Here is a 24,987-nt window from a genome sequence, read left to right as displayed (position 1 = left end):
ATCTCTCCTTTGATAGGATACCACAGCTATTGAACTGTCAGCATATCCAGGATAGATTGACACAAAATGACTAGAGATGATGCTAGAGGTGAAATTGGAGACTAGGGAACAGATCAAAACTTAACTCAAGTTGACTTTTAGCTCAAATGTGCTTCAGTCATTAACACTCCCCTACCCTCTCCCCAGCCCAACAAATACCAAAATTACCTTGCCCATGAAATGAATAGAAGACCAGGATGTATCCGGGAAATGATAGCCGGTCAGAAGAAGAGAGAGGATGTAGGTGCCAGAAAAGCAATATTCACTCAGATACTTCTCCTTCACGTGACTATAATTTTCCTTTATCTTAAGGTAAAGGGAAAATTAAAATGATATAACAGGTAACTCTCTAAGCATTTTTTTAATCTATTGAGTGAGAGTCTATGGTTTTTACAAAAAGAATTAACTTGTACGTAGGCTTGTTTACAATACTGTCAACATATAATTTCAACACCACACCTATCACCAGTGTAACCATCTCCCTCCCACAAGGTTCTCAATATCCCTCCCTTTCAACCTTCCCAACGCAATTGTGTGATTCACTTCTCCCATCGTGTTGTGCATCTTTAAGTGATATGAAAGATGATTCTGTATCTGTCTTTTTCGAGTCTCTTACTGACTTCATTCAGTAGGATAGCCTCTAGTTCCATCAATGTTACTACAAATTACAATATTTTTCTTTCTTAGAGCTGCTTAGTCTTCTGCTGTGTCTATATACCACAACTTTTTGATCCCGTTATATGTATTTGAGCATTTGGATTTTTCCATATTTTGACTATTGAACTAAGTGCAGTGATGAGCATAAGTATGCATCTACCTTCTCAAAGTAATGCTTTTGTTTTGGAGATAGATAGCAAGAAATGGTACCCTGGGTCTTAGGATAGCTCTATTCCTGTTTTCCTGGTAGATCTCCACATTGCTTTCTGTAAAGACTTAACCAGACATTTCCATGATGAGTAGATGAGAACTCCTTTCTAATTATCACCCCACCAACGCTGGTTGTTTCCAGACTTTTTTACATGTGATTTTCTCACTGGTGTAAGAAGATATCTCATTGTTTTGATTTTAGGCCATCGTAATTTTTTCAGTTACCACTGATCAAGAGAGGAGAAATACCACCCTGAGAGTTGATCTCTCCAGTGAGTTCACACATGGTGTTGCAATACTTCTGTGAGTGCAGAGATTGGTAGTTTAAGGTCTGTGAAAGAAACTTTTCTTTCATAGAACTCTATGAGATATTAAATGCTTCCATAGTTTCATAGTACAGTGGGTTCAGCACACTTTTTCATCATTGTGAAAATGAGTTTCACAATCACATTAGCATATTAAAAGCTGTGGGAAAAGCTTGCATGAAAGAAATCTGTTCTTTGCTTTATCCATATTTTCTATATGTCCTGACCAAATCCTTCAGTTCAGAGTTTATATAAACAATTTAATAAAAAAATAATGTTAAGGAGATGGGGCCAAAATAGTCAAACATAAAAGTATATGAAAGCACTTTCTTGACACCACAGCAAAAACATCAGTTAAAACTGACTTCAAGGTGAAACCCTCAGGGCCAGAGTGATAGTATAGCAGCAGGGTGTTTGCCTTGCACGTGGCTGACCCAGGATGGACCTGGGTTCGATCCTCAGTGTCCCATATGGACCCTTGAGCCAGGAGCGATTTCTGCATGCATAGCCAGTAGTAACCCCTGAGCATTACCAGATTTGTCCCAAAAACAACAACAACAACAACAATATGAACTTCTTATGGAGCCTCACTGAAAAATTTCACTGATAAATCCACCTCCAAACAAGAGATTTTTGCTTTAGTTGTCACAAACCACAGACTGTCATTCAGAGTAGAACAAGGATGAAAACAATTTCAGACAAACCAACAGTTGAGGATATGTTGGAATTGAATCTGCCACTGGCAAGGTCACTAAAAGCAACAGATAAAAATGAAAGAAAATAGCACAAGTACTCCAACTCTCCAAATAGACAAGGCAACTGATCACTTTATATCAATCACCTCCTTAAATGTCAATAAACTAAGCTCTTTCCTAAAAAGCAGAGTAGTGGAATGGATCAGTAAACAAAGTCCAATCTTTTGTTGCTTTCAGGAGAAACCCTTAAGAAACAAAGGCTCAGAGTGAAAGACTATAAAACAATTATACAGGCTAATGGTAGACTAAAAATGCATGAATGACCATACTGATTTCTGAACAAATAGAATTTAAACTAAAGAAAATAGAAATAGTAATTGACAATACATTGGTTAAGGGATTGATAAATCAAGAAGACTGAAACATATTTCAGCAATAAATTCACAGAAAATGAAGGGCAGAAAAATTTATAAAGTAACTTCTAATAGATATGAATAGATTCATCCATGGTAATACAGTAGTAGTGGAATGCTTCAATACCCCACTCATATCATTGAACATTATCAGCTAGATAAAACACCAAAAAGATGCACAATCCCTAAATGAGGAACTGGAAATCTGGGTCTAGTCAACATATTTACCTTTACCATCACTACCCCACATCAAGCCAAATATACATTTTTCTTCAGTGCACATAGATGGACAACACAATTGGGGAAAATAAACCCTGGATTATAACATGCATCTATACATTCTAAGTTCTCACTGAGTGGATCTCACTCTGCAACAACTCCTTGTCCTCAATGCCTGCCTGCTCTCACAAGAGATGGTCCAGAATTTCTCCCAAGAGTAGTTTTTTTTTCTGAGTTTTCTTCTAGGGCCTTTAGCGATTTTTTTCTTTTCTTTTCTTTTCTTTTCTCTTTCTCTTTCTCTCTTTCTTTCTTTATTTCTTTTTCTCTTTCTTTCTTCTTCCTCCCTCCTTCCCTCCTTCCCTCCCTCCTTCCCTCCTTCCCTCCCTCCTTCCCTTCCCTCCCTCCCTTCCTTCCCTTCCTTCCTTCCCTTCCTCCCTCCCTCCTTCCCTCCCTCCCTTCCTTCCCTCCCTCACTTCCTTCCCTCCCTCCCTCCTTCCCTTCCCTCCCTCCCTTCCTTCCCTTCCCTCCCTCCCTTCCTTCCCTTCCTCCCTCCCTTCCTTCCCTTCCTCCCTCCCTTCCTTCCCTTCCTCCCTCCCTTCCTTCCCTCTCCTTCCCTTCCCTTCCTTCCCTTCTTCCCTCCCTTCCCTCCTTTCCTCCCTCCCTTCCCTCCCTTCCTTCCCTTCCTCCCTCCCTTCCTTCCCTTCTTCCCTCCTTCCCTTCCCTTCCCTCCCTTCTTCCCTCCTTTCCCTCCCTTCCTCCCTCCCTTCCTTCCTTCCCTTCTTCCCTCCTTCCCTTCCCTTCCTTCCCTTCTTCCCTCCCTTCCCTTCTTCCCTCCTTTCCCTCCTACCCTTCCCTTCTTCCCTCCATTCCCTCCCTTCCTCCCTCCCTTCCCTCCCTTCCTTCCCTTTCTCCCTCCCTTTCTTCCCTCTTTCCCTTCCTCCCTCCCTTCCTTCCCTCCCTTCCTTCCCTTCTTCCCTCCCTTCCTTCCCTTCCTCCGTCCCTTCCTTCCCTCCCTCCCTTCCTTCCCTCCCTTTCTTTCCTCCCTTCCCTCCCTCCCTTCCTTCCCTCCCTCCCTCCCTTCCTTCCCTCCCTTTCTTTCCTCCCTTCCCTCCCTCCCTTCCTTCCCTCCCTTCCTTCCCTTCCTTCCTCCCTCCCTTCCTTCCCTCCCTCCCTCCCTCCCTTCCTTCCCTCCCTTCCTTCCCTCCCTTCCTTCCCTTCCTCCCTCTCTCCCTTCCTTCCCTTCCTCCCTCCCTCCCTTCCCTTCCTCCCTCCCTCCCTTCCCTTCCTCCCTCCCTCCCTCCCTTCCCTTCCCTCCTTCCTTCCTTCCTTCCTTCCTTCCTTCCTTCCTTCCTTCCTTCCTTCCTTCCTTCCTTCCTTCCTTCCTTCCTTCCTTCTTTCTTTTGGAGGGGGTTTGGGTCACACCTAGCAGCACTCACGGGTTACTCCTGGCTCTACACTCAGAAGTCGCTCCTGGAAGGCACGGGGGACCATATCGGATGTTGGGATTTGAATCACCGACCCTCTGCATGCAAGGCAAATGCCTTACCTCCATGCTATCTCTCTGGCCCCTTCAGAAATTTTTCATGTGGTGTATCTGAGCAGACCAACCACTTTGTATTAAATCCTTCCTATCTGATGTAATTTGCTGAAATAAAGTAAATGATAAGAAGAGAAAAGTTGATCCTGGAGAGATAGTAAAATAGGTAAGGTATTTGCCTAATAAGAGGCCGAACTGGGTTTAATCCCTGGTACACCCATATGGTCTTCCTGAGCCCTGTCAGGAGTGATACTTGAGTCCAGATATAGGAACACTTATGGATGTGGCCTCCCAAAATATAAAACACAACAGAATTACATATTGATCAAGAAGTCTTTTTTCAAAGACAGCTTAAACATAGTTCTTAGCAGTCAAACATGACGTCAAGATCCCCCTCTCTTGTGCTCAAATCACCACCATCTACAAAATGTTTCCCCTACATGATTTGTAAACTGCTAAGTGTTGATATGTCTTTGAGAAATTCTTTCCAAAAATCTCTGAATACCTTTCCTTCATGTTCTAACTCAGACAAAACATTTAGGAAAAATTCCAAACCTCTAGGCTCCTGCATAATCTTTCTTCCCCCTGTTTCTCTGCCAGTGAGGAAAGCATTCATTTTTAATTAATTGCATTTCTTAAGAATGAAAGCATCATTCAATTTTGTAGTGGTGCCAATTTAAAACACAGTGATTTGAGATATCCCTATATGATCTACTTTTAAAAATCAAAATAGACCACAAACCTCATTGTTCACCAAAAACTGTTGCCAGGTGGTGCTAGATCTTGAGTTACTCATACAATTTATTTTCATTTTTTGAATAAGTAGAAAACATTATGAATCTATGCAATGGAGAAGCTCTTGCCAACAATAGTGGATTTTATTGAATTGTTTATGCTGGAACTTGAGGAAATGGGAATATGCAACAGTCTATTTGCCTCCAGGAAACAACTCATGACAGATCTATGGTTCTAAGTCAGTCGTAAAATCAAACTCCCTGCTTTCCCAGCTAGTATGACTGATGACGTTAAAGAGAAAGACTGCTAAAGTACTTCTGAGTGTCTTTTGCTTTCTTAAAAAGAGAACATATATCTGATTCTAGCCTTCTTCTGACTTTGACTGGGCTTCTGGAAGCCAATTCTTGTGTCTATGAGAATAGACATACAACCAAACTGAAGAAATAGCAACTGAGAGTTACACTACTAATATTATGCCAGCATACCATATTTCGTTTTAGATGAGAAAAGGGCTTTTTTGTTGAAGTCATTGTATGTCAGTTATCAAGGAATGCCAATGAATTATTTAATTTTCAAGGCAAACACCCTGCCTGCTGTGCTATCACTTAAATTCCCTGAATTCATTCTTAACCTAGTGATCAACTACACTTCTTCAACATCTACTCTGGAATTTGTTCATATTAGCACAACTAGATGAGAAGACACATCTTCTACATAACCAAAAGCACAGTAATAGCTGCTGTTTTCAGTCACTTACCTCTTTCCAAGGTGTAGAACAGAAAGCTTCCACTTTGTTAATAACATTTTTCAGAGAGGATGCTGATGTGATATTTAAAAACTCCATCACATAGTAAAAACCTGAAAATGCCTGCAAAAGGGAAATAGTGTTTTTACCATGTCCAACACACACACACACACACACACACACACACACACACACACACACACACACACACAAAGGCTGTTGACTCACTCTCTAGAGAAGACAGTGCCCTAATAAACTCTCTACTGAATAAATGTATGAATCAAGTAAAATTACAGACCCAAGAGATATTTTTATTATTAGAAAACAAAAGATTGTCATACAGATGTGATAACTAACAATAGAAAAAAGTCATAAGTTCTAATAGGAAAAGATTAAAATTACTAGGAGATAATGGTTACTTCATATGATAAATGGATTGACTGCTTCTTTTTTTTCTCTTGTCTAAATGAAGCCAAAGGAGATGTGATTATCGATAATTCTCACAATATTGTGCTCATGAACAAAGATATCAGAAAGCAAAGTAAAAGAATGTTCATGGGTAAAGAAATAGGATGCTGTAAAATTCAGTTCAGGTAATAAGATAAATTCTCTTCCTGATGACTTTTATGCTGCTTACAGACCTTATACCTCAATTCAGACTAAATAACTTGACCTACTGTTAACTTTTTTGGTTTGTTTTTGGCCACAGCTTGCTATGTTCAGGGGTTACATCTGGATCTGCATGCAGGAATCAGTGGCGTTTGAAGGATCATATGAGATATTGGAGATCAAAAGTACCCTACCCTCTATCTCTCCAGTCCCCTCAACTTCTTTTAGAAAAAGATTTTATTTGTGTTGGGGGTGTGTGTGAAGGTGGTTGGTGCACAGGGTTTTTACTGGCTCTGTCCTGAGAAATGAGCCCTGGCCTCAAGGGGCCTGAAATTGTTAAAACAAAGAATAAATCCTAAATTATCTACTTCAAAGTTTATCATCATAAGAAAGAAAAATAATTATTATTTAAATCTTTCTGAGTACATATTCTATAAATTTCATCCAAAATCATCCTAATCAATATACCTTTATCATTTCACAGACTTACCCCAAAATTTCCTTTGATTTGTGGCATGAAAATCCCATTGAAGGCACAGTGGGAGTAAGGACAATAACTCGTGTTGAAGAGTTCATTGATGCTTCGCTGGCAACTTGTAAAGTTACCAGTGCCCTGGATTTCAACCTGATGGAAGCTATGCATCATTCTAAATTCATCAGTGCAGTTGGTCTTGAAAATTTCACTTACATTCATTACCTTCCTATATCCAGGGTGAAAGCATGGGTCTTTGAGAATTCCATTAGAATCCTAAAAGGAAAAAAATTACTTGAAGAAATATGCAAATGTTTTGGCATCAAAAGCATCAATATGATTTCAATCATACATAGAATTTGTGCATATTATCACTCAATATAGGCTTAAATGTGTCTTTAACTTACATTGTTCATTCCTGAGAACAAAATCATAGCACCAAAATTATAGAAAGTACCAGAATTGAACAATTTTCAATAGTTAAAGTTGAGCATTGTAATTACATTAGTTTATAACATTCTTAAGTGATTCTTATAAATCTCATAGATCAGAAGCAGATTCACAAGAAAAACTCTCAAGGCTCTCACAAAAATTTGTTTTTGTTTCCTGGTTGTTGTTTATTTTGGGGGGCATACTTCTGGTTCTATTCTTTTTTTTTTTTTTTTTTTTTGGTTTTTGGGCCACACCTGGCGGTGCTCAGGGGTTACTCCTGGCTGTCTGCTCAGAAATAGCTCCTGGCAGGCACGGGGGACCATATGGGACACCAGGTTTCGAACCAACCACCTTTGGTCCTGGATCGGCTGCTTGCAAGGCAAACGCCGCTGTGCTATCTCTCCAGGCCCTGGTTCTATTCTTAAGGCTCACTCTTGGCAAGGCTCAGGAGAACATTTGAGGTGCCAGGGATTGAACCAGGGTCAGCTACAAACAAAACAAATCTCTTACTCACTGTACTATCTCTCTGGCCCATGTTCTCCAAAAAAATTGAGTCTGAAAAGCTGTAATATGGCTTATAAGAAAAAAAATCCAGATTCCCTGAGAGCTACTTAAATCAGGAGTATCAAAATTATTTTTAATAACTCAAGGAGAAGATAGAGGTGATTGAGGATAAGAAAGGAAATGAAGTTTTAGGTTCAGTAAGACACATCTTTCCATAGACTTCTCCCCATGACAGTCACTTTATTGCAAGTGATTCTGAGAAGCAAAGAGAGACCAGTTTGGTTTCAGAAGAAAGAAATAATTGCATTGTAGGGATTGCACAAGAGATAGTTATGACATCTTTGCTCTGTGTTAGCCAGAATTTATCTGGTATTGTTGTATGATTTTGAATATGTTTACGTTTTGTTGACTTCAAAATGTAGGAAAAGTCTGAGGAAATTTTTCGACTTAGCAATTTTATAAGCTTTTTGCTTCCTTTATCTCTCCAATTTGTTTCATCAAGCTCCTTTTTAAAAAGTATTAGAAATGGGGGCCGGAGTCATAGCATGGAGGTAGAGCGTTTCCCTTGCATGCAGAAGGACAGTGGTTCGAATCCTACATCCCATATGGTCCCCCAAGCCTGCCAGGAGTGATTTCTGAGAGTAAAGCCAGGAGTAAACCCTAAGCACTGCCGGGGTATGACCCAAAAACAAAACAAAACAAAACAAAAAATTAGAAATGGAGATTTAAAAGTGGTGTAGAGGGACAAAAGCAGTGGTACAAGGGATAAGGCGTCTGCCTTGTCCATGCTAGCCTAGGAAGGACCACTGTTCTATCTCCCGGCGTCCCATAAGGTCCCCCATGCCAGGAGTGATTTCTGAGTGCATAGCCAGGAGTAACCTCTGAGCATCACTAGGTGTGACCCCCCCCAAAAAAATAACCAAAAACCAAAAAGAATAAAAGTGGTGTAGAGATGGGTCTGGAGTGGTGGCACAAGCAGTAAAGCATTTGCCTTGCACAAGCTAACCTAGGTCGGACCTCGATTCGATCCCCTGGCATCCCATATGGTCCCCCAAGCCAGGAGCGATTTCTGAGCACATAGCCAGGAGTACTTTCTGAACGTCACTGGGCATGACTCAAAAAGCAAAAAAAAAAAAAAAAAAAAAAAAAGTGGTGTAGAGTTGACAAATCACACATGCATGCACACACAAATACAACATATTCATTGTCTATCCTAGAGAGATGAGAAATGCCATGATAATAATCAGGAGGTAATTTCTGATTAGAATGATTAATAAAGGCTCACCAGATGTACTAGATATCGTGTCTAAAGTGGTTTGGAAAATACAGTATCCAACTTCAGACAAATTACTGAAGTACAGAGATAAAAAAAAAACAACAAAAAAACAGGATGTGGGGAAAAGAGATCTGGAGTCAATTATACTTGCCTTAATGTCCTTAGCCAGTTTCTTCAGGAGAGCCTGATCCTTCCCATAGCATAAGAAGCTGTGTGAATATACATTATATTCTTTGCCATAGAGTAAAAAATAAAGAATATCAGATGTAGACTCATTAATGTAGCCTGAGGGCACAAAAGTGATTTGTGTAGAGGCACCTCCAAGGTCTAAAGCACCATAGATGTCCTGACCTTCTTCATAATATGGAAACCAAACCATTTTCTGAAAAAGAATATGGTAAAATCTCTAAACATCCTCTTTCACACTACTTTTTGAATTCAGGGCCTAGCTAGGAAAAGGAGCAAGGACATAAAAGTGACATAACTCTCACTTGCGGTTCCTAAGTGTACATTAAGTCAAGTAGAAAAAGAGGGGTTTTCAAAACCATTATCTCAGATTACAATAACACAGAAGCAACACTACCAGTATTTATATACAAGAGGCTTAGGGTCAGAAAGTCACAAATTAAAACCCTCAACCATTTTCTCATTGGACATGTGACTTTGAACAAAATAATTTCTTCAATTAGGCTTCAATAGGCTTCAATTCAAGGCTACAAAAAAAAAATAGAACAATTCATAAAGATGAACCATGACAATGCCTGAAATTAGCCAGCACAAGACATCTAATAATGTGGCAATGATTAGCAAAAGAAATATTAGTTCTTACTTTTAATAAGTATTTAATTTCCTCTGTGACTTTCTAAGGTAATATCTTCTTTATTTCCATGCAGTAAAGGTTCTTATAAAAGAATAAAACCCTGTGAAAGATTTGTGATTCACATTGGTCACAATAAAAATTATTTTTTAAAAAAAGGATTAAACCTCTGGGAACCTTTGAAAATGTGGAAATAAAGAATCTGTATTCATTCTTTCAGCATTCATTTTGACTAGTGATCCAATTCTGTTTGAGACAGCAATGAGCCTCAGTCCCCAGGTAGCTATCTTCCTTCATGTATGCTGTATTATAATCACCTGAGTGAATTTGCCCAGCAGATAGTTGATAGTAATCCAGCCAAATGCACCCTCCTCATTGCCAGTGATGATCCTAGCACCCTGGAAGTTAAAGGGATAGCTGTTGAGACTGTTTGACACCTCTGTCATGACCAGGTCTGCCAGCTGTGGATTTTCATTCCTGCACAAAGGAAGGATTGAAGTTACCAGTTTTATTTTAACACGTACAACTACCAATTTGAGCTTCCCATTTTCTGAACTTCCAGTTTCTAGAAAATAAATCATAACCTTAGTACACAAAAAGAGAGTTGAGGTTTCTTTGATTTTTTTCCCCATCCCACCTTTCTAGTCAAACCCTTCCAATTTCTACATGGATTAAATGTTGCAAACTACCATTTTTTGTTGGTTTTCCCCTATAGTTAAATATTATCTAAAAAATTTAAATTATTTTTGATACCTGTGTTTTGCCTGTTGTTTATACCTAGAGCCAATATGTACATAAATGTTTACTGATGACTCTCCTGCTTGTAATATAGGCTCTGAAATATTTCGTTTTCCTTTATTTGTTTGTTTTTTTTTTTTTTACTTTTGTTTTTGGGACACAAGTGGTGGTGCTCAAGGCTTACCTCTCACTCTATCTTAGGGACCACTCCTGGCAAGGAGTGTGGTATAGAGAATGGAAGGCAAGTACCTTTCCTAATATACTATCTCTGGCCTGTCTGATTGAAAATTTTAAATTGATTGCTTTATGGCAATGCCCTGAGACAGACACTCAACTGATGGTAAGTTACTCTTGGTCCCTACACTTTGCAGTACCTGAGCAATCGCATGCCTGCTGTGGCTCCTAGGTAAACAGGTGTTTCTTCATGCTTGGACAATGGAATGACGCTACTGGCTTTGTTCATGCATTCAGTCAGGTAAGTTTTTAACTCATTTATCCTATAGATGTACTTTGAGATACCAGGACCTAGGGGAAAATTTAGAAGCAACAATCTTAACAATACTGGAAAAAAAAATGCTGGTGCTTTCTGAAAATATGAGACAATAAAAAATATAAATAAAAAATATACAAATATTTACAAAGCTTTACATAGTAAAGGTAATTCCTAGAAGATCTAAAGAAGGGTAGCATTTAAAACAAAAGTTCCTGACCCGGAGAGATAGCACAGTGGTGTTTGCCTTGCAAGCAGCTGATCCAGGACCAAAGGTGATTGGTTCGAATCCCGGTGTCCCATATGGTCCCCCGTGCCTGCCAGGAGCTATTTCTGAGCAGACAGCCAGGAGTAAACCCTGAGCAATGCCGGGTGTGGCCCATAAAAAAAAAAAAAAAAAGTTACAACTAAGCATCAGGCCCACTGGCATTTGATGAAAAAAAAAAAAAAAAAGAAAATGTTACTAACCAATTAAGCCTCCTGCACAGGGCTTTTTTCTTTGTTAAAAAAAAAAAAAATTCAGGGGCAGGAGCAATAGCAATCGGTAATGCAGTAATGCGTTTGCCTTGCACATGGCTAATACAGGACAAACCCCGGTTCGAATCCTGGCATCCTATAAGGTCCCTTGAGCCTGCCAGGAGCAATTTCTGAGCACAGAGCCAGGAGTAACCCCTGAGCTCCACTGGGTGGGACCCCAAAGCCAAAACAAAAAACAAAAACAAAAACAAAAAAAAACAAAAAAAAAAAAAAAAAGAAAAGGAAAAAAAAAAAGATTCAGCAGGGAGTTTGGGAGGGAAACTGGAAACATCAGTGGCGGGAAATGTGCACTGGTGAAGAGTGTTGCATATTGTTTGACTAAAACTCAGTCATGAAGAACTTTGTAACTGCAGGAAAAAAGAACCCCAAACTGTATTATGAAGAACCTGGTAAGCATGGTGCTTAAATAAAATAATTTTAAAAAATAAATTTACAAAATAAATAGAATTCTTGTATCCCAGTAATTTTTTGTTTGTTTGTTTTTCGGCCACACCCGTTTGATGCTCAGGGGTTATTCCTGGCTAAGCGCTCAGAAATTGCCCCTGGCTTGGGGGGACCATATGGGACGTCAGGGGATGGAACCGTGGTTCGTTCCTTGGCTAGTGCTTGCAAGGCACACACCTTACCTCTAGCGCCACCTCGTGGGCTCCTATCCCAGTAATTTTTATTCATTTTGAAATTCTGCCTCCCTAATCAAATTCTTCCAGCTTTAGAGCCAAGTTAGCTGTTATTATAGATAGAATATTATCTGGAATTCCTTAAGTTTTCTGCATTTAACACTTGAATTTTTGGATTGCTTAAAAGTAAATATCTACATTGTTAATGTTGTTGTTGTTGTTTTGGACACACTGGATGTGCTTAGGAGTTACTCCTGGCTCTGTGCTCAGAAATTACTCCTGGCAGGTTGGGGAGAGGACCATATGGGATGCTGGAGATTGCACTCGGGTCTGTCCTGAGTCAGCTGTGTGCAAAGCATATGCCCTACCGCTGTGCTATCACTCCAACCCCTACAGTATTAGTATTTAATAGTGAGGATTTGCTTTAAAGATTTAAAGGGTATGTTATCCAAATCAGTCACAGGCTAGTCTTATTTTGATTCTGGTGTCACGCCTGGTGATGCTGCAGAATGGAGGGGTTTGCTATTCCAGGTTCAGTGCTCAGGGAATGCTAATGCCAGTTCACCAGTGACCCTGTTGTTAGGAAACTCAAACCTGGGCCTCTGATTGCAAAATATAAGCTACAGCCCATTGAGTTATCTATCTGAATTTCTGTTATAGGCCTTTAAGTCACCTGTTCTTAATAAGAAAATCAGAGGTTAAACAGTGTGTAGCAGCTTTGCATGCTAAAAGTTTGACCTTTTACACTACAAATAATTCTGAGAATATAGCTAGGAGTTATCCCTTAACAAAGAGCCAGAAATAAGCGCTAAATATATCTCGTTATGGCCCCAATGACACAAAAACAAACAAAAGAAGAAATAAAAGAGCTACAAGTTAACTATTATTTTGACTTCAAAAATCTAAACTTAGAGAAGGCTAAAGAAACTGGTACATATGCACAATGAAATATTATGCAACCATCAGGAGACATGAAGTCATGAAATTTTCCTATATATGGATGGACATGTAAATCATTATGCTGAGTGAAATAAGTCAGAGTTTGGAGAAAGATAGACACACAATAGTCTTACTCATCTATGGGTTTTAAGAAAAATAAAACAGTATTATAATAATACCCAGAAACAATAGAGATGAGTGCTAGAAGGACGAGCTCATGATTTGAAGCGCACTACAAAGAGTGGTGAATGCAATTACAGAAGTAACTACACTGACAATTACCATTACAATGTCAATAAGTGAGAGAAGTAGAATGCCTGTCTTGAATATAGGCAGGGGGTGGAGGAGGAGGGAGATGGGAGGCAGGCATTGGTGGTAGGAATGTTGTACTGGTGAAGGGGTGTGTTCTTTTCATGACTGAAACCCAACTACAATTGTGTTTTTAATCATGGTGCTTAAATAAAGATATTATTTAAAGAGAAAAAAATCTAAACTTACCACTCTCTCCACCCCTAAAGAAAAAGCCTAACCTTTATAAACTGGTAGCTTTAGGAGCCAGAGAGATAGCATGAAGGTAAAGCATTTGCCTTGTGTGCAGAAGGATGGTGGTTCGAATCCCGACATCCCATATGATCCCCCCGAGCTTGCCAGGAGCGATTTCTGAGTGTAGAGCCAGAAGTAACCCCTGAGCACTGCTGGGAATAACCCAAAAACCAAAAACCAAAAAACTGGTAACTTTAAATTCACTTTTTTTGTTTGTTTGTTTTTTGGGTCACACTCAGCAGCAGCACTCAATATGACTCCTGGCTCTGCACTCAGAAATCACTCCTGGCTGGCTTGGGATATGGGATGCTGGGAATCAAAGTGGAGTCCATCCTGGAATGGCTGTGTGCAAAACAAACATCCTACTGCTGTGCTATCTCTTCGGCCCTCAATTGACTTTTTTTTTTTTTTTTTTTTTTGCTTTTTTGGGCCACACCTGGTGATGCTTAGGGGTTACTCCTGGCTCTGTGCTCAGAAATTGCTCCTGGCTTGGGGGACCAAATGGGGATGCCAAAGGATTGAACCTCAGTCTGTCCTAGGTCAGTACGTGCAAGGCAAACGCCCTATTGCTTGCACCATCGCTCCGTCCCTCAATTCACTTTTTTTTTTTTTTTTGGTTTTTCGGGCCACACCCGTTTGATGCTCAGGGGTTACTCCTGGCTAAGCGCTCAGAAATTGCCCCTGGCTTGGGGGTACCATATGGGACGCCTGAGGATTGAACCGCGGTCCTGATCCTTGGCTAGCACTTGCAAGGTAGACACCTTACCTCTAGCGCCACCTCGCCGGCCCCTCAATTCACTTTTTAAGTGCATTTTTAACTAAAGAATACTCTTCTGATATGGGAAAATTACTGTGTTTGTTAGGTCAAATACATTTGGGATAAGTATCATAGAAAAATTACCTGCTAGATGGAAACATCAACACTTAATAAAAAAGAAAGAGGCAGAAGTCAGTAATGTACTATGTATTAAGCAGAAGTCAGTAATGCACTATGTCAGAATTGGTGGGTTTAAAATCAAAGGACAGAAGGCCAGTCTATAGAATGATTTTCTATCTTAGAATATCTCCCCTCTCTGGTTTTCTTGGCAAACTGTGAAATCTCACAGTCTTACAGATCTAGGTTACTCATATTACTAAATCTAAACAGTGGGCTCTTGATTCAAAAGTCCAAAATACATAAAGAGGGAAGACATATCAGGTCAATAATGACATAAGGACAGTAGTGGAGAGTTGCTTTTGTGACAGTGGCCTAGTAACATCAACATAAATTTAGACACATTGCAACCTATTACTTAAACCACAACAAAAATTATAAATAAACAATTTTTAAACCTGAAAAACAAAACAAAGGTAAATGTCAGAGAGGTGAAACATTTGCTTCATTCTAGGGATTATAAAGTTTTCAACGGTTAATATTTCTCACCTTATTTTGAGACATTACAAGAAAACTAGGAAGAAATATCAATATGCACTATAATGACTTGCTGACTGAGCAGCAGAATGTTTATTGTTAAAAGACATGATTTCTTTTCCTGGCTCTGTTGACACTTATTAGTCCCTAGATTCCCAGTTTTTTTCCTTCCCCCAAACAAGATTTAAACAATCCACAAGATCTTTTTTCAAATCCCTACGTGTATGATTTGACCTTCTATCCCCATATGAAGGCTACAGGCTTTTGAAATTTTCTTGAAAGAGAAATATTAGAGAACAAAAATTAAGAACAGCAAGTCTCTAGACTAGTAGCATCAGTATCAGCTAAAAATTTGGTAGAAATACAAACTCTAGGGCTGGAGAATATGGGAACTTGGGGATTAAGGTACTTGCCTTTCATCTGACCAATCCCAGTTGATCCTGAGCACAACATAGTTCCTTGAGCACTGAAGGTATAGCTCCCATGCATTGCTGGGCTCTGGTTCTCCAATAAAAATGCAAATTCTGGGCTCTTAATCCAAACCCTCTGAATCTGGAACCCCATGGGTAAGGTCCAGATTTGTACTTTACCAAATGATCCCAGTGGTTGGAAAGCAGATGCAAATTTAAGTCCACTGGCTAAGACTTGAGTTTAAAGATATCTTTGCAGATATCTGTTAAAGCTCTAATTTCATCACTTACTAGCACAAACAAATCTGAACAAGTGGTATAATGTTTTTAATCTCAGCACACCCATTTTAAAAATGGGAGTAAGGCCCAACTCAAAGAGCTGAACTAGTTAGTTTGCTTGTGGGAGCCTGAGGTTCCCTCACATGATCCACATGATCCATGAGCATTGTTGGTTGCAGTTCTTAAAAATATAAAAAAATTAATATGGGGACGATTTACAATTCAAAAACAGATTGTAAAGATGAAATAAGATGTCAATAGCACTTAGTGCTTGGCACACAGAAGGCTCTGCTTATAGAAATTGCTTCTTGTCAATCATTTTCAAATTTGCTGTTCTTTAAGAGCTTGGACAATAAAACCAATTTTATTATTATTTTTCAATTAACATAAAATAGCAATGATAGAAATCCCACTATTCTTTACTTGATTGACCTTTCCTCCCAGTATTCTACTTGATATATACTTCTCAGATGATCCTGTTTCACTCTTTCCCCTTCTTATTTTCTTCATCTTACCTTGTACTGTACATTCATCTACCTGTGTCACCACCCCTGTGTCATTTTCCTTTTCTCCTGACCATGCATAGATGTACAAACTTGTATGAGAAGAGCCAGCATCCAGCACGATTCCATACTGAGAGCAAAACAAAACAAGATTTTTATTACAGCTACATTACTCTTATCCATATTCAGTTGAAACAGAACAAAAGACAACAGATATTTTAAAACATACACAGCATTCCAATTCAATAAGAATGTGGATGAGAGGGGCTTGAGGAACTGTCTCTGGAGTTGTCCAGATTCAAGGGCTGTCAGAATATCAGCCCCTTTAGAACAGTAGATCTCAATGTTTTGCATGTTAGAAATGTTAGAGCCTTATCCAATGTGAGGATGGGTGATACTAATGTGTAATAAAGACTGAGAACCATATAGTAAAGTAGCAAGCTAATATGAGGAAATAATCATTAATACAATGGTTCCCAACTTGCATGCATATTAGAATCAAATTAGAATCACCTCAAGCCACTTTGCAAATTAGATTTGGGAGGAGAAATATGTTTCAGTAACAAATTCTTGATGAAAATTGAATTGTAATTCTGTTAAGTAATAGTAAAATTTCTAGTTGGAGTCATCTCTCCAGGATAAAACACAAATCAATGACCAGACTAAACAGAAAATGACTCAATCTATTCCTGTGAACTTACTGAGAATGTAAAACTTCTTTTTGGGGGGCACACCCAACTGTATTTAGGGGTTACCCTTGGATTTGTACTTTGGATCATTTCTGGAGAACTTGGGGGACCATATGGGATGCCAGGAATCAAACCCAAGTTGACCATGTCCAATACAATAATCCTGCCTGTTGTACTCTCTCTGACCCCTAAAACTTCTTTTAAAGAAAAACTAGACATTACTTTCTTCTTTTAGAAGCTAAATGGAGGCAGAGGCACGGCTGGGGCCAGAACACTCCGCATGCCAGGATTTCTGGGTTCCTTTGACTGGTATGTTGGGGGCTCTGGGCAGGACAGCTAGCCACCGGACCCCTGGGCTGACCACTTAGTCCAGGCGAGCATGACTTCCCCCACACCAGGCGGGTCTTCAGGGCCACGCCTGGTTAATCCGGCCCTGGGGGGAGGGGGTGAGAAATTCCTCCCTAGGCATCCAAAATCTGCAGAGGCACGGCTGGGGCCAGAACACTCCGCATGCCAGGATTTCTGGGTTCCTTTGACTGGTATGTTGGGGGCTCTGGGCAGGACAGCTAGCCACCGGACCCCTGGGCTGACCACTTAGTCCAGGCGAGCATGACTTCCCCCACACCAGGCGGGTCTTCAGGGCCACGCCTGGTTAATCCGGCCCTGGGGGGGAGGGGGTGAGAAATTCCTCCCTAGGCATCCAAAATCTGCAGAGGCACGGCTGGGGCCAGAACACTCCGCATGCCAGGATTTCTGGGTTCCTTTGACTGGTATGTTGGGGGCTCTGGGCAGGACAGCTAGCCACCGGACCCCTGGGCTGACCACTTAGTCCAGGCGAGCATGACTTCCCCCACACCAGGCGGGTCTTCAGGGCCACGCCTGGTTAATCCGGCCCTGGGGGGAGGGGGTGAGAAATTCCTCCCTAGGCATCCAAAATCTGCAGAGGCACGGCTGGGGCCAGAACACTCCGCATGCCAGGATTTCTGGGTTCCTTTGACTGGTATGTTGGGGGCTCTGGGCAGGACAGCTAGCCACCGGACCCCTGGGCTGACCACTTAGTCCAGGCGAGCATGACTTCCCCCACAACAGGCGGGTCTTCAGGGCCACGCCTGGTTAATCCGGCCCTGGGGGGAGGGGGTGAGAAATTCCTCCCTAGGCATCCAAAATCTGCAGAGGCACGGCTGGGGCCAGAACACTCCGCATGCCAGGATTTCTGGGTTCCTTTGACTGGTATGTTGGGGGCTCTGGGCAGGACAGCTAGCCACCGGACCCCTGGGCTGACCACTTAGTCCAGGCGAGCATGACTTCCCCCCACACCAGGCGGGTCTTCAGGGCCACGCCTGGTTAATCCGGCCCTGGGGGGAGGGGGTGAGAAATTCCTCCCTAGGCATCCAAAATCTGCAGAGGCACGGCTGGGGCCAGAACACTCCGCATGCCAGGATTTCTGGGTTCCTTTGACTGGTATGTTGGGGGCTCTGGGCAGGACAGCTAGCCACCGGACCCCTGGGCTGACCACTTAGTCCAGGCGAGCATGACTTCCCCCACACCAGGCGGGTCTTCAGGGCCACGCCTGGTTAATCCGGCCCTGGGGGGAGGGGGTGAGAAATTCCTCCCTAGGCATCCAAAATCTGCAGAGGCACGGCTGGGGCCAGAACACTCCGCATGCCAGGATTTCTGGGTTCCTTTGACTGGTATGTTGGGGGCTCTGGGCAGGACAGCTAGCCACCGGACCCCTGGGCTGACCACTTAGTCCAGGCGAGCATGACTTCCCCCACACCAGGCGGGTCTTCAGGGCCACGCCTGGTTAATCCGGCCCTGGGGGGAGGGGGTGAGAAATTCCTCCCTAGGCATCCAAAATCTGCAGAGGCACGGCTGGGGCCAGAACACTCCGCATGCCAGGATTTCTGGGTTCCTTTGACTGGTATGTTGGGGGCTCTGGGCAGGACAGCTAGCCACCGGACCCCTGGGCTGACCACTTAGTCCAGGCGAGCATGACTTCCCCCACAACAGGCGGGTCTTCAGGGCCACGCCTGGTTAATCCGGCCCTGGGGGGAGGGGGTGAGAAATTCCTCCCTAGGCATCCAAAATCTGCAGAGGCACGGCTGGGGCCAGAACACTCCGCATGCCAGGATTTCTGGGTTCCTTTGACTGGTATGTTGGGGGCTCTGGGCAGGACAGCTAGCCACCGGACCCCTGGGCTGACCACTTAGTCCAGGCGAGCATGACTTCCCCCACACCAGGCGGGTCTTCAGGGCCACGCCTGGTTAATCCGGCCCTGGGGGGAGGGGGTGAGAAATTCCTCCCTAGGCATCCAAAATCTGCAGAGGCACGGCTGGGGCCAGAACACTCCGCATGCCAGGATTTCTGGGTTCCTTTGACTGGTATGTTGGGGGCTCTGGGCAGGACAGCTAGCCACCGGACCCCTGGGCTGACCACTTAGTCCAGGCGAGCATGACTTCCCCCACACCAGGCGGGTCTTCAGGGCCACGCCTGGTTAATCCGGCCCTGGGGGGAGGGGGTGAGAAATTCCTCCCTAGGCATCCAAAATCTGCAGAACCGCGCGGGGGCTTACGCCCCCGCGCGTCCTTCGTGTATTCAGAATATTCCTTATTCTTAAGTTATGTTTTGCGTATACAGAATGTTCATTTTGTATTCTGCCCTTTACCACACCCCTACAAATTTCTTTTTTACTCCTTAACTCTCTAACCCCCTCTGAAATAATACTAACCTACATTACTCTCTTTAATTCAGTAGTGTACAATCCTAATCACAGTCCAAAGCTGTGCATTTTGTGTGACAACCCCAAACCATTTCAAGATACATAAAATGGACACATATTCTTTAGAATATGTTGTATTTTTTCTCTGACAGCTATGATTCTTACTAAATGTTGTCTTATACAGTGACGATTCTAACTACTTTTTATCTTCTCTTTTTGAGCTGTTTAATAAGGAATTTTGGTGGAAGAGTCCCCCAGTTTAATGCTTATGATTGAACCATGTCATGGGAATCATTGGAATTGTTCTTATGGCCCCCATATGCGCCAATAACACCACGTGGCATTGCTTCTTATTTGCATAGGCACATCAAAATGGGAAAATACTATACATACAAATAAGATCCTACCTAATAGATTTTGGAACACACAAATCTTGTAGTGCAAAGGGACCTTACCCCCTGAACATTGACATAACGACCTGGCACAGACCTCAGAAGAAAGAGCATAATCCATCCTCCCCTGAACCAGGGAAGCCATCTACGAAACATCCAGGCTGGTCTATAACATCACCTGGAAGTAATCCTTTACCACGGAAGACCTACACTGCTCAGACTTCGACCTGCTCAAGAGAGACTTCCCTTAACAATGAGAAGACTTAACAACAACAACGACCTGCTTACAGGACAGGGCTCCCTGCATTGCCCTATGATTGTGAGGTGAAAGGAGAGGATGTTCCACATCCTGACTTCAATGTAAGATATGCAGATTCCAGGAACTTTAATACAGAATCACACAGAGACTGTGTGAAAAATAAAAGTGTGTTGGCATTACAGACAATGTATTGGATTGGACGATCTAGCTTGCCTGGAGCCTAGACTTGGTCTTGTGCCAGGAAACTTCAGGGGTCTGGTCTCTTTGTACTTAGGCCAAGGTTATTTCTTTCCATGTCCCTCATATTTTGGTGGGCCTATGCAAACAACAATTGCCACTCTAACACCATTTTTACTGTGCTCCTTTGACTCTAATCCTTAAAAAGAACTCACTTAAAATTTGAGGGTAACTTAAGCCAATATGCATGTATATGGAAATGTAAGAAAATACTATGCCTGTAATGTTTAAGGGGTTACATAAGTTTTATTGCTTTAAATTACCTTGTGTACAGTTAAGAAATATTATAATGTGTTACAATCTGGGGACTTGAGGGACAAAGTAATTGTACATGAATTCTGTCTTATTTGTCTTAATTTTCTTTGGCTGAAATTTCAAAGTTAAGATATCAGCAAGGGGACTTTTGAGAATTATGTTATGGGTGATTGTCCTTCCACGGTAACTTTACCTTGTCCTCTTTCTTTGCACCCTTGTTCTCATAATTAAAAATAAAAATTAAAAAAAAAAAAAAAAAAAAAAAAAAAAAAAAAAGAAGCTAAATGGAATGTCACTTTACCCAAAATTGTTCTAAAATTATTTGACATAGTAATAACAATTAACAGCCAGCCTGAATAAATTGGAATAAACATTTCCATGAGAAGAAATATCAGTATATGAAAGAAGAGAAGCAAAATGTTTTCTGTGACCTTTTTTTCTTAAACTCTCTGCTTTTATTAGTCCTGGTTAATAATCCTATAAAAGCCATATTCCACATCTAATGTATGCAATCTCTCTTTCAAACTTCAACTTCAAAACCCAACCTAACCATTGCTTGGACCCTGTTAAGGCTAACGTTTCAAAATCTTACTTAGGCCAGCTTTCCTATTAGGAAGAAGCTCTAGAAGACAGACCCTTCCTTAAAGATTTAAAATGGTGGAAAATTTAGGGAGGAATAAATATGAAGAATGGGGAGAGCAGGCAATTTGTTTCTCAGGAAGTACTGAGATGTTACTCGGTCAATAGCACAAAGGCATAAAAGCCCCCTCACTGTGGAGATCGAAAACCTGAGGCCTGGCCTGCTTCAGAGCTGGGTCGGGAAGTACACACACTGACTCCTTCTGGTTTCTGCTGGGAGTCAGAAGGGCACAGAAGCCATCTTGGGCCATGGTGTTTCCAGCCGCCTGAGACTGGATTTCATCAGCGTTCCTGCCTGAGATCCTCCCTGCTACAGAGAGTTCTTGGCTGGCTCCACCCTCCTGCTGTGCCTTGGATGACCCTGAGGACTTAAAGGGAACTCTTTGCTTTGCTTGTCTGTCTTTCCTGAATACTTGAAGCTCTCCTCAGAGGCCTAGGAAGTGCACCCCCCAAAAAAGATTGTCATCGCTCTCTCCACCTCGCTTCACGGCCGCACATCTTTCTAACCAATGAACCCCACCACAACAGGCAGAAAAAAATCACACTACAAGCATGACAATGGGAAAACCTCGCAGGCAAACACCATGCACAGAGAGTGAAGACTAGCTCAGACGACCCAAAAAATTCCAACCATCTGATTAACCTCTCAGATAAGGAGTTTAGAACAGAAATATGGAAGATGTTCATAGAATTCAAAAAAAAGCATAGATCGATCTGAACAGAACACAAAGACAGAAATCAGAAAACTCCAAACTGAAATAACAGATCTGAAAAACACGGTAGCTGAACTGAAAAACTCAGTGGATGGCCTTGCCAGCAGGGTAACAGCAGCTGAGGACAGAATCAATGTGTTGGAAGATGAGCTGCAAAAAAACTCAACACAACAGAAGAAATTGGAAAAGAACCTTAAGACAATCAGGCAATGGAAAAAGTACTCAAGGAATGCGAACAGAAGAAAATAGAAATTTTTGATAAACTCAACAGAAACAACATAAGAATCATTGGAGTTCCAGAGGCCCAGGTAGGAGATCCCCAGGAAGAATCAACTGTCAACGACATCAACAAAGTGATATTCCCAGAGTTAAAGACTACATGCAATCAAAACCTGCATGCCCGAAGGGTACAAGCTAAAAGAGACCCGAAGAAAAACACCCCAAGACACATCCTCCTTACAATGACAAATCCCACAGGTAGAGATAGAATACTGAAAGCAGCAAGATCAAAAAGGGAAATTACATTCAAAGGAATATCCTTAAGATTTACAGCAGACATTTCACAAGAAACTCTCAAGGCCAGAAGACAGTGGTGGAATATTGCAACAAGACTGAATGAAATGAATGCCTCACCGAGAATACTGCACCCAGCCTGACTCATGTTCAGGTTTGAAGAAAGGATACATAGCTTCATGGATAGACAACAGTTTAGAAACTTCACAGATGAAAAACCAGCCTTAAAGGAAAAACTGAAAGGTCTACTTTAAGACAAGAGAGACCAAGAAACACAGCAAACTTGTCTACAAAGATGACATTAAATCCTATGACAATCATCTCCCTCAATGTCAATGGACTAAATTCACTAATTAAAAGACACAGAGTGGCAAAATGGGTCCAAAGGATGAATATAACCTTCTGCTGCCTACAAGAAACAAACCTGAACAATCAGAACAAACATAGACTCAAAATCAAAGGCTGGAGGAAAATCATCCAAGCATGAAAAAATCATCCAAGCTTAAAAAAGCTGGGGTGGTCATATTAATATCTGATGACACCAACTTTATACTCAGAAAAGTGGTAAGGGACAAAGATGGACACTTTGTACTAATCAAGGGATATATGCAACAGGAAGAAATCAGACTATTAAACATATATGCACCCAATGAGAGACCAGCAAAATTATCTAATACAATTATTGACAAATCTCGAAGAAGACATCAATAATAACACAATAATTGTGGGAGACCTCAGCATGGCCCTGTCAACACTTGATAGGTCAACCAGACTGAAACCCAACAAAAACATACAGCCTTGAAAAGAGAAATGGAAGAAAAAGGACTAGTAGACATATATAGGACATTCCACCCCCAAAAATCTGGATATACATTCTTTTCCAATGTATATGGGTCATTCTCCAGGATAGACCATATGCTGACACATAAAACATATCTTTATAAAATCAAGAGGATAGAAATCTTGCAGGCTACCTTTGCTGACCACAAGGCTCTGAAATTATATCTGAACTAAAAAGGGACACAAAAGAAAAACTTTAACAATTGGAAATTAAACAACCTGCTACTGAACAACCAGTGGGTCCAAGATGAAATCAAAAGGGAAATCAAAACTTTCCTGGAAACAAATGATAATGAAGACACAAACTGCCAGAATCTATGGGACACAGCAAAAGCAGTCCTGAGAGGAAAATTTATAGCTTTGCAAGCACACATCTGGAAGGAAGAAGGGGCCTACCTGAATAACTTAATGATGCAGTTCACAAAATTAGAAAATGACCAACAAAAGGAATAAAAATAGGAGGAGAGAAGGAAATAACAAAGCTGAAATCAGAAATCAATGAAGTGGAAACCCAAAAAAACAATTAGAAAGATCAACAAAAGCAGAAATTGGTTCTTTGAAAAAATAAACAAGATTGATAGACTATTGACAAAATTCACAAAGAAAGAGAAAGAGAGAAACCTGATAACCCATATTAGATATAAAAAGGGAAAGATCATGACAGATATTGCAGAGATCCAAAGGGTAATCAGAGACTACTTTGAGAAACTTTATGCTACTAAACATGAGAACCTAGAAGAAATGGATAAATTCCTGGACACTTATAACCTTCCATGGTTAAGTAAGGAGGATGTAGCATATCTAAACGCCCCCATCACTATGGAGAAAATTGAAACTGTAATCAAGCATCTGCCTAAAAAGAAAATCCCAGGCCCAGATGGATTTACTAATGAATTCTTTCAAACCTTTCAAGAAGAGCTACTACCAATCCTAACCAGGCTCTTCCATAAAATTGAAAAAACGGGAACACTCCCAAACAGCTTTTATGAAGCCAACATCACCTTGATACCAAAGCCAGACAGAGATGCTGCCAAAAAAGAAAATTACAGACCAATATCTCTGATGAATGCATATGCAAAGATCTTCAACAAAATCCTGGCAAATAGGATCCAATGCATCATAAAGAAGATCATGCACTACGACCAAGTAGGTGTCATCCCAGGAATGCAAGAATGGTTTAACATTCGTAAATCTATCAACATAATACAAAACATCAACAACAAGAAAAATAAAAATCACATGATCATGTCAATAGACACAGAGAAAGCATTTAATAAGGTCTAACACCCATTCTTGATCAAAACTCTCAGCAAGATGGGAACAAAAAGAACCTTTCTCAATCTAGTTGAAGCCATCTACCACAAGCCAATGGCAAATATTATCCTCAATGGAGAAAAAACTAAAAGCCTTTCCTCTAAATTCTGGTACAAGACAAGGCTGTCCGTTCTCACCACTTCTCTTCAACATAGTGCTTGCTATAGCGATCAGGCAAGAAAAACATATCAAGGGCATCCAGATAGGAAAGGAAGAAGTCAAGCTCTCACTGTTTGCAGATGAAATGATACTCTACTTAGAAAACCCTAAAGACTCTACCAAAAA

General features: G+C 41.2%; 1 protein-coding gene across 3 annotated transcripts in view; it reads right to left on the bottom strand.

Moving 5' to 3' along the window:
• The window catches only part of ENTPD1 (ectonucleoside triphosphate diphosphohydrolase 1), a 100,798-nt gene that overhangs the window by 2,742 nt on the left and 73,069 nt on the right, over positions 1-24,987 (bottom strand). The window contains exons 1-8 of one of the 3 annotated variants that reach the window (XM_049764391.1): positions 16,145-16,262; positions 10,778-10,928; positions 9,983-10,142; positions 9,000-9,230; positions 7,417-7,419; positions 6,655-6,912; positions 5,568-5,678; positions 208-345 (exon numbers count right to left, since the gene is read on the bottom strand). In XM_049764391.1, coding sequence (XP_049620348.1) covers positions 208-345; positions 5,568-5,678; positions 6,655-6,912; positions 7,417-7,419; positions 9,000-9,230; positions 9,983-10,142; positions 10,778-10,866 — 990 coding nt within the window. In that variant the 5' untranslated portion in view covers positions 10,867-10,928; positions 16,145-16,262. Of the gene's footprint in view, positions 1-207; positions 346-5,567; positions 5,679-6,654; positions 6,913-7,416; positions 7,420-8,999; positions 9,231-9,982; positions 10,143-10,777; positions 10,929-16,144; positions 16,263-24,987 lie in introns of those variants that run through there. The other 2 variants (XM_049764393.1, XM_049764392.1) reach the window with 2 other exon arrangements.

Source organism: Suncus etruscus, chromosome 17 (assembly GCF_024139225.1).
Source record: "Suncus etruscus isolate mSunEtr1 chromosome 17, mSunEtr1.pri.cur, whole genome shotgun sequence".
Classification (NCBI taxonomy): domain Eukaryota; kingdom Metazoa; phylum Chordata; class Mammalia; order Eulipotyphla; family Soricidae; genus Suncus; species Suncus etruscus.
Note: the sequence above shows the minus strand (reverse complement) of the source record. Positions and strands in the feature narration are given on the sequence as shown.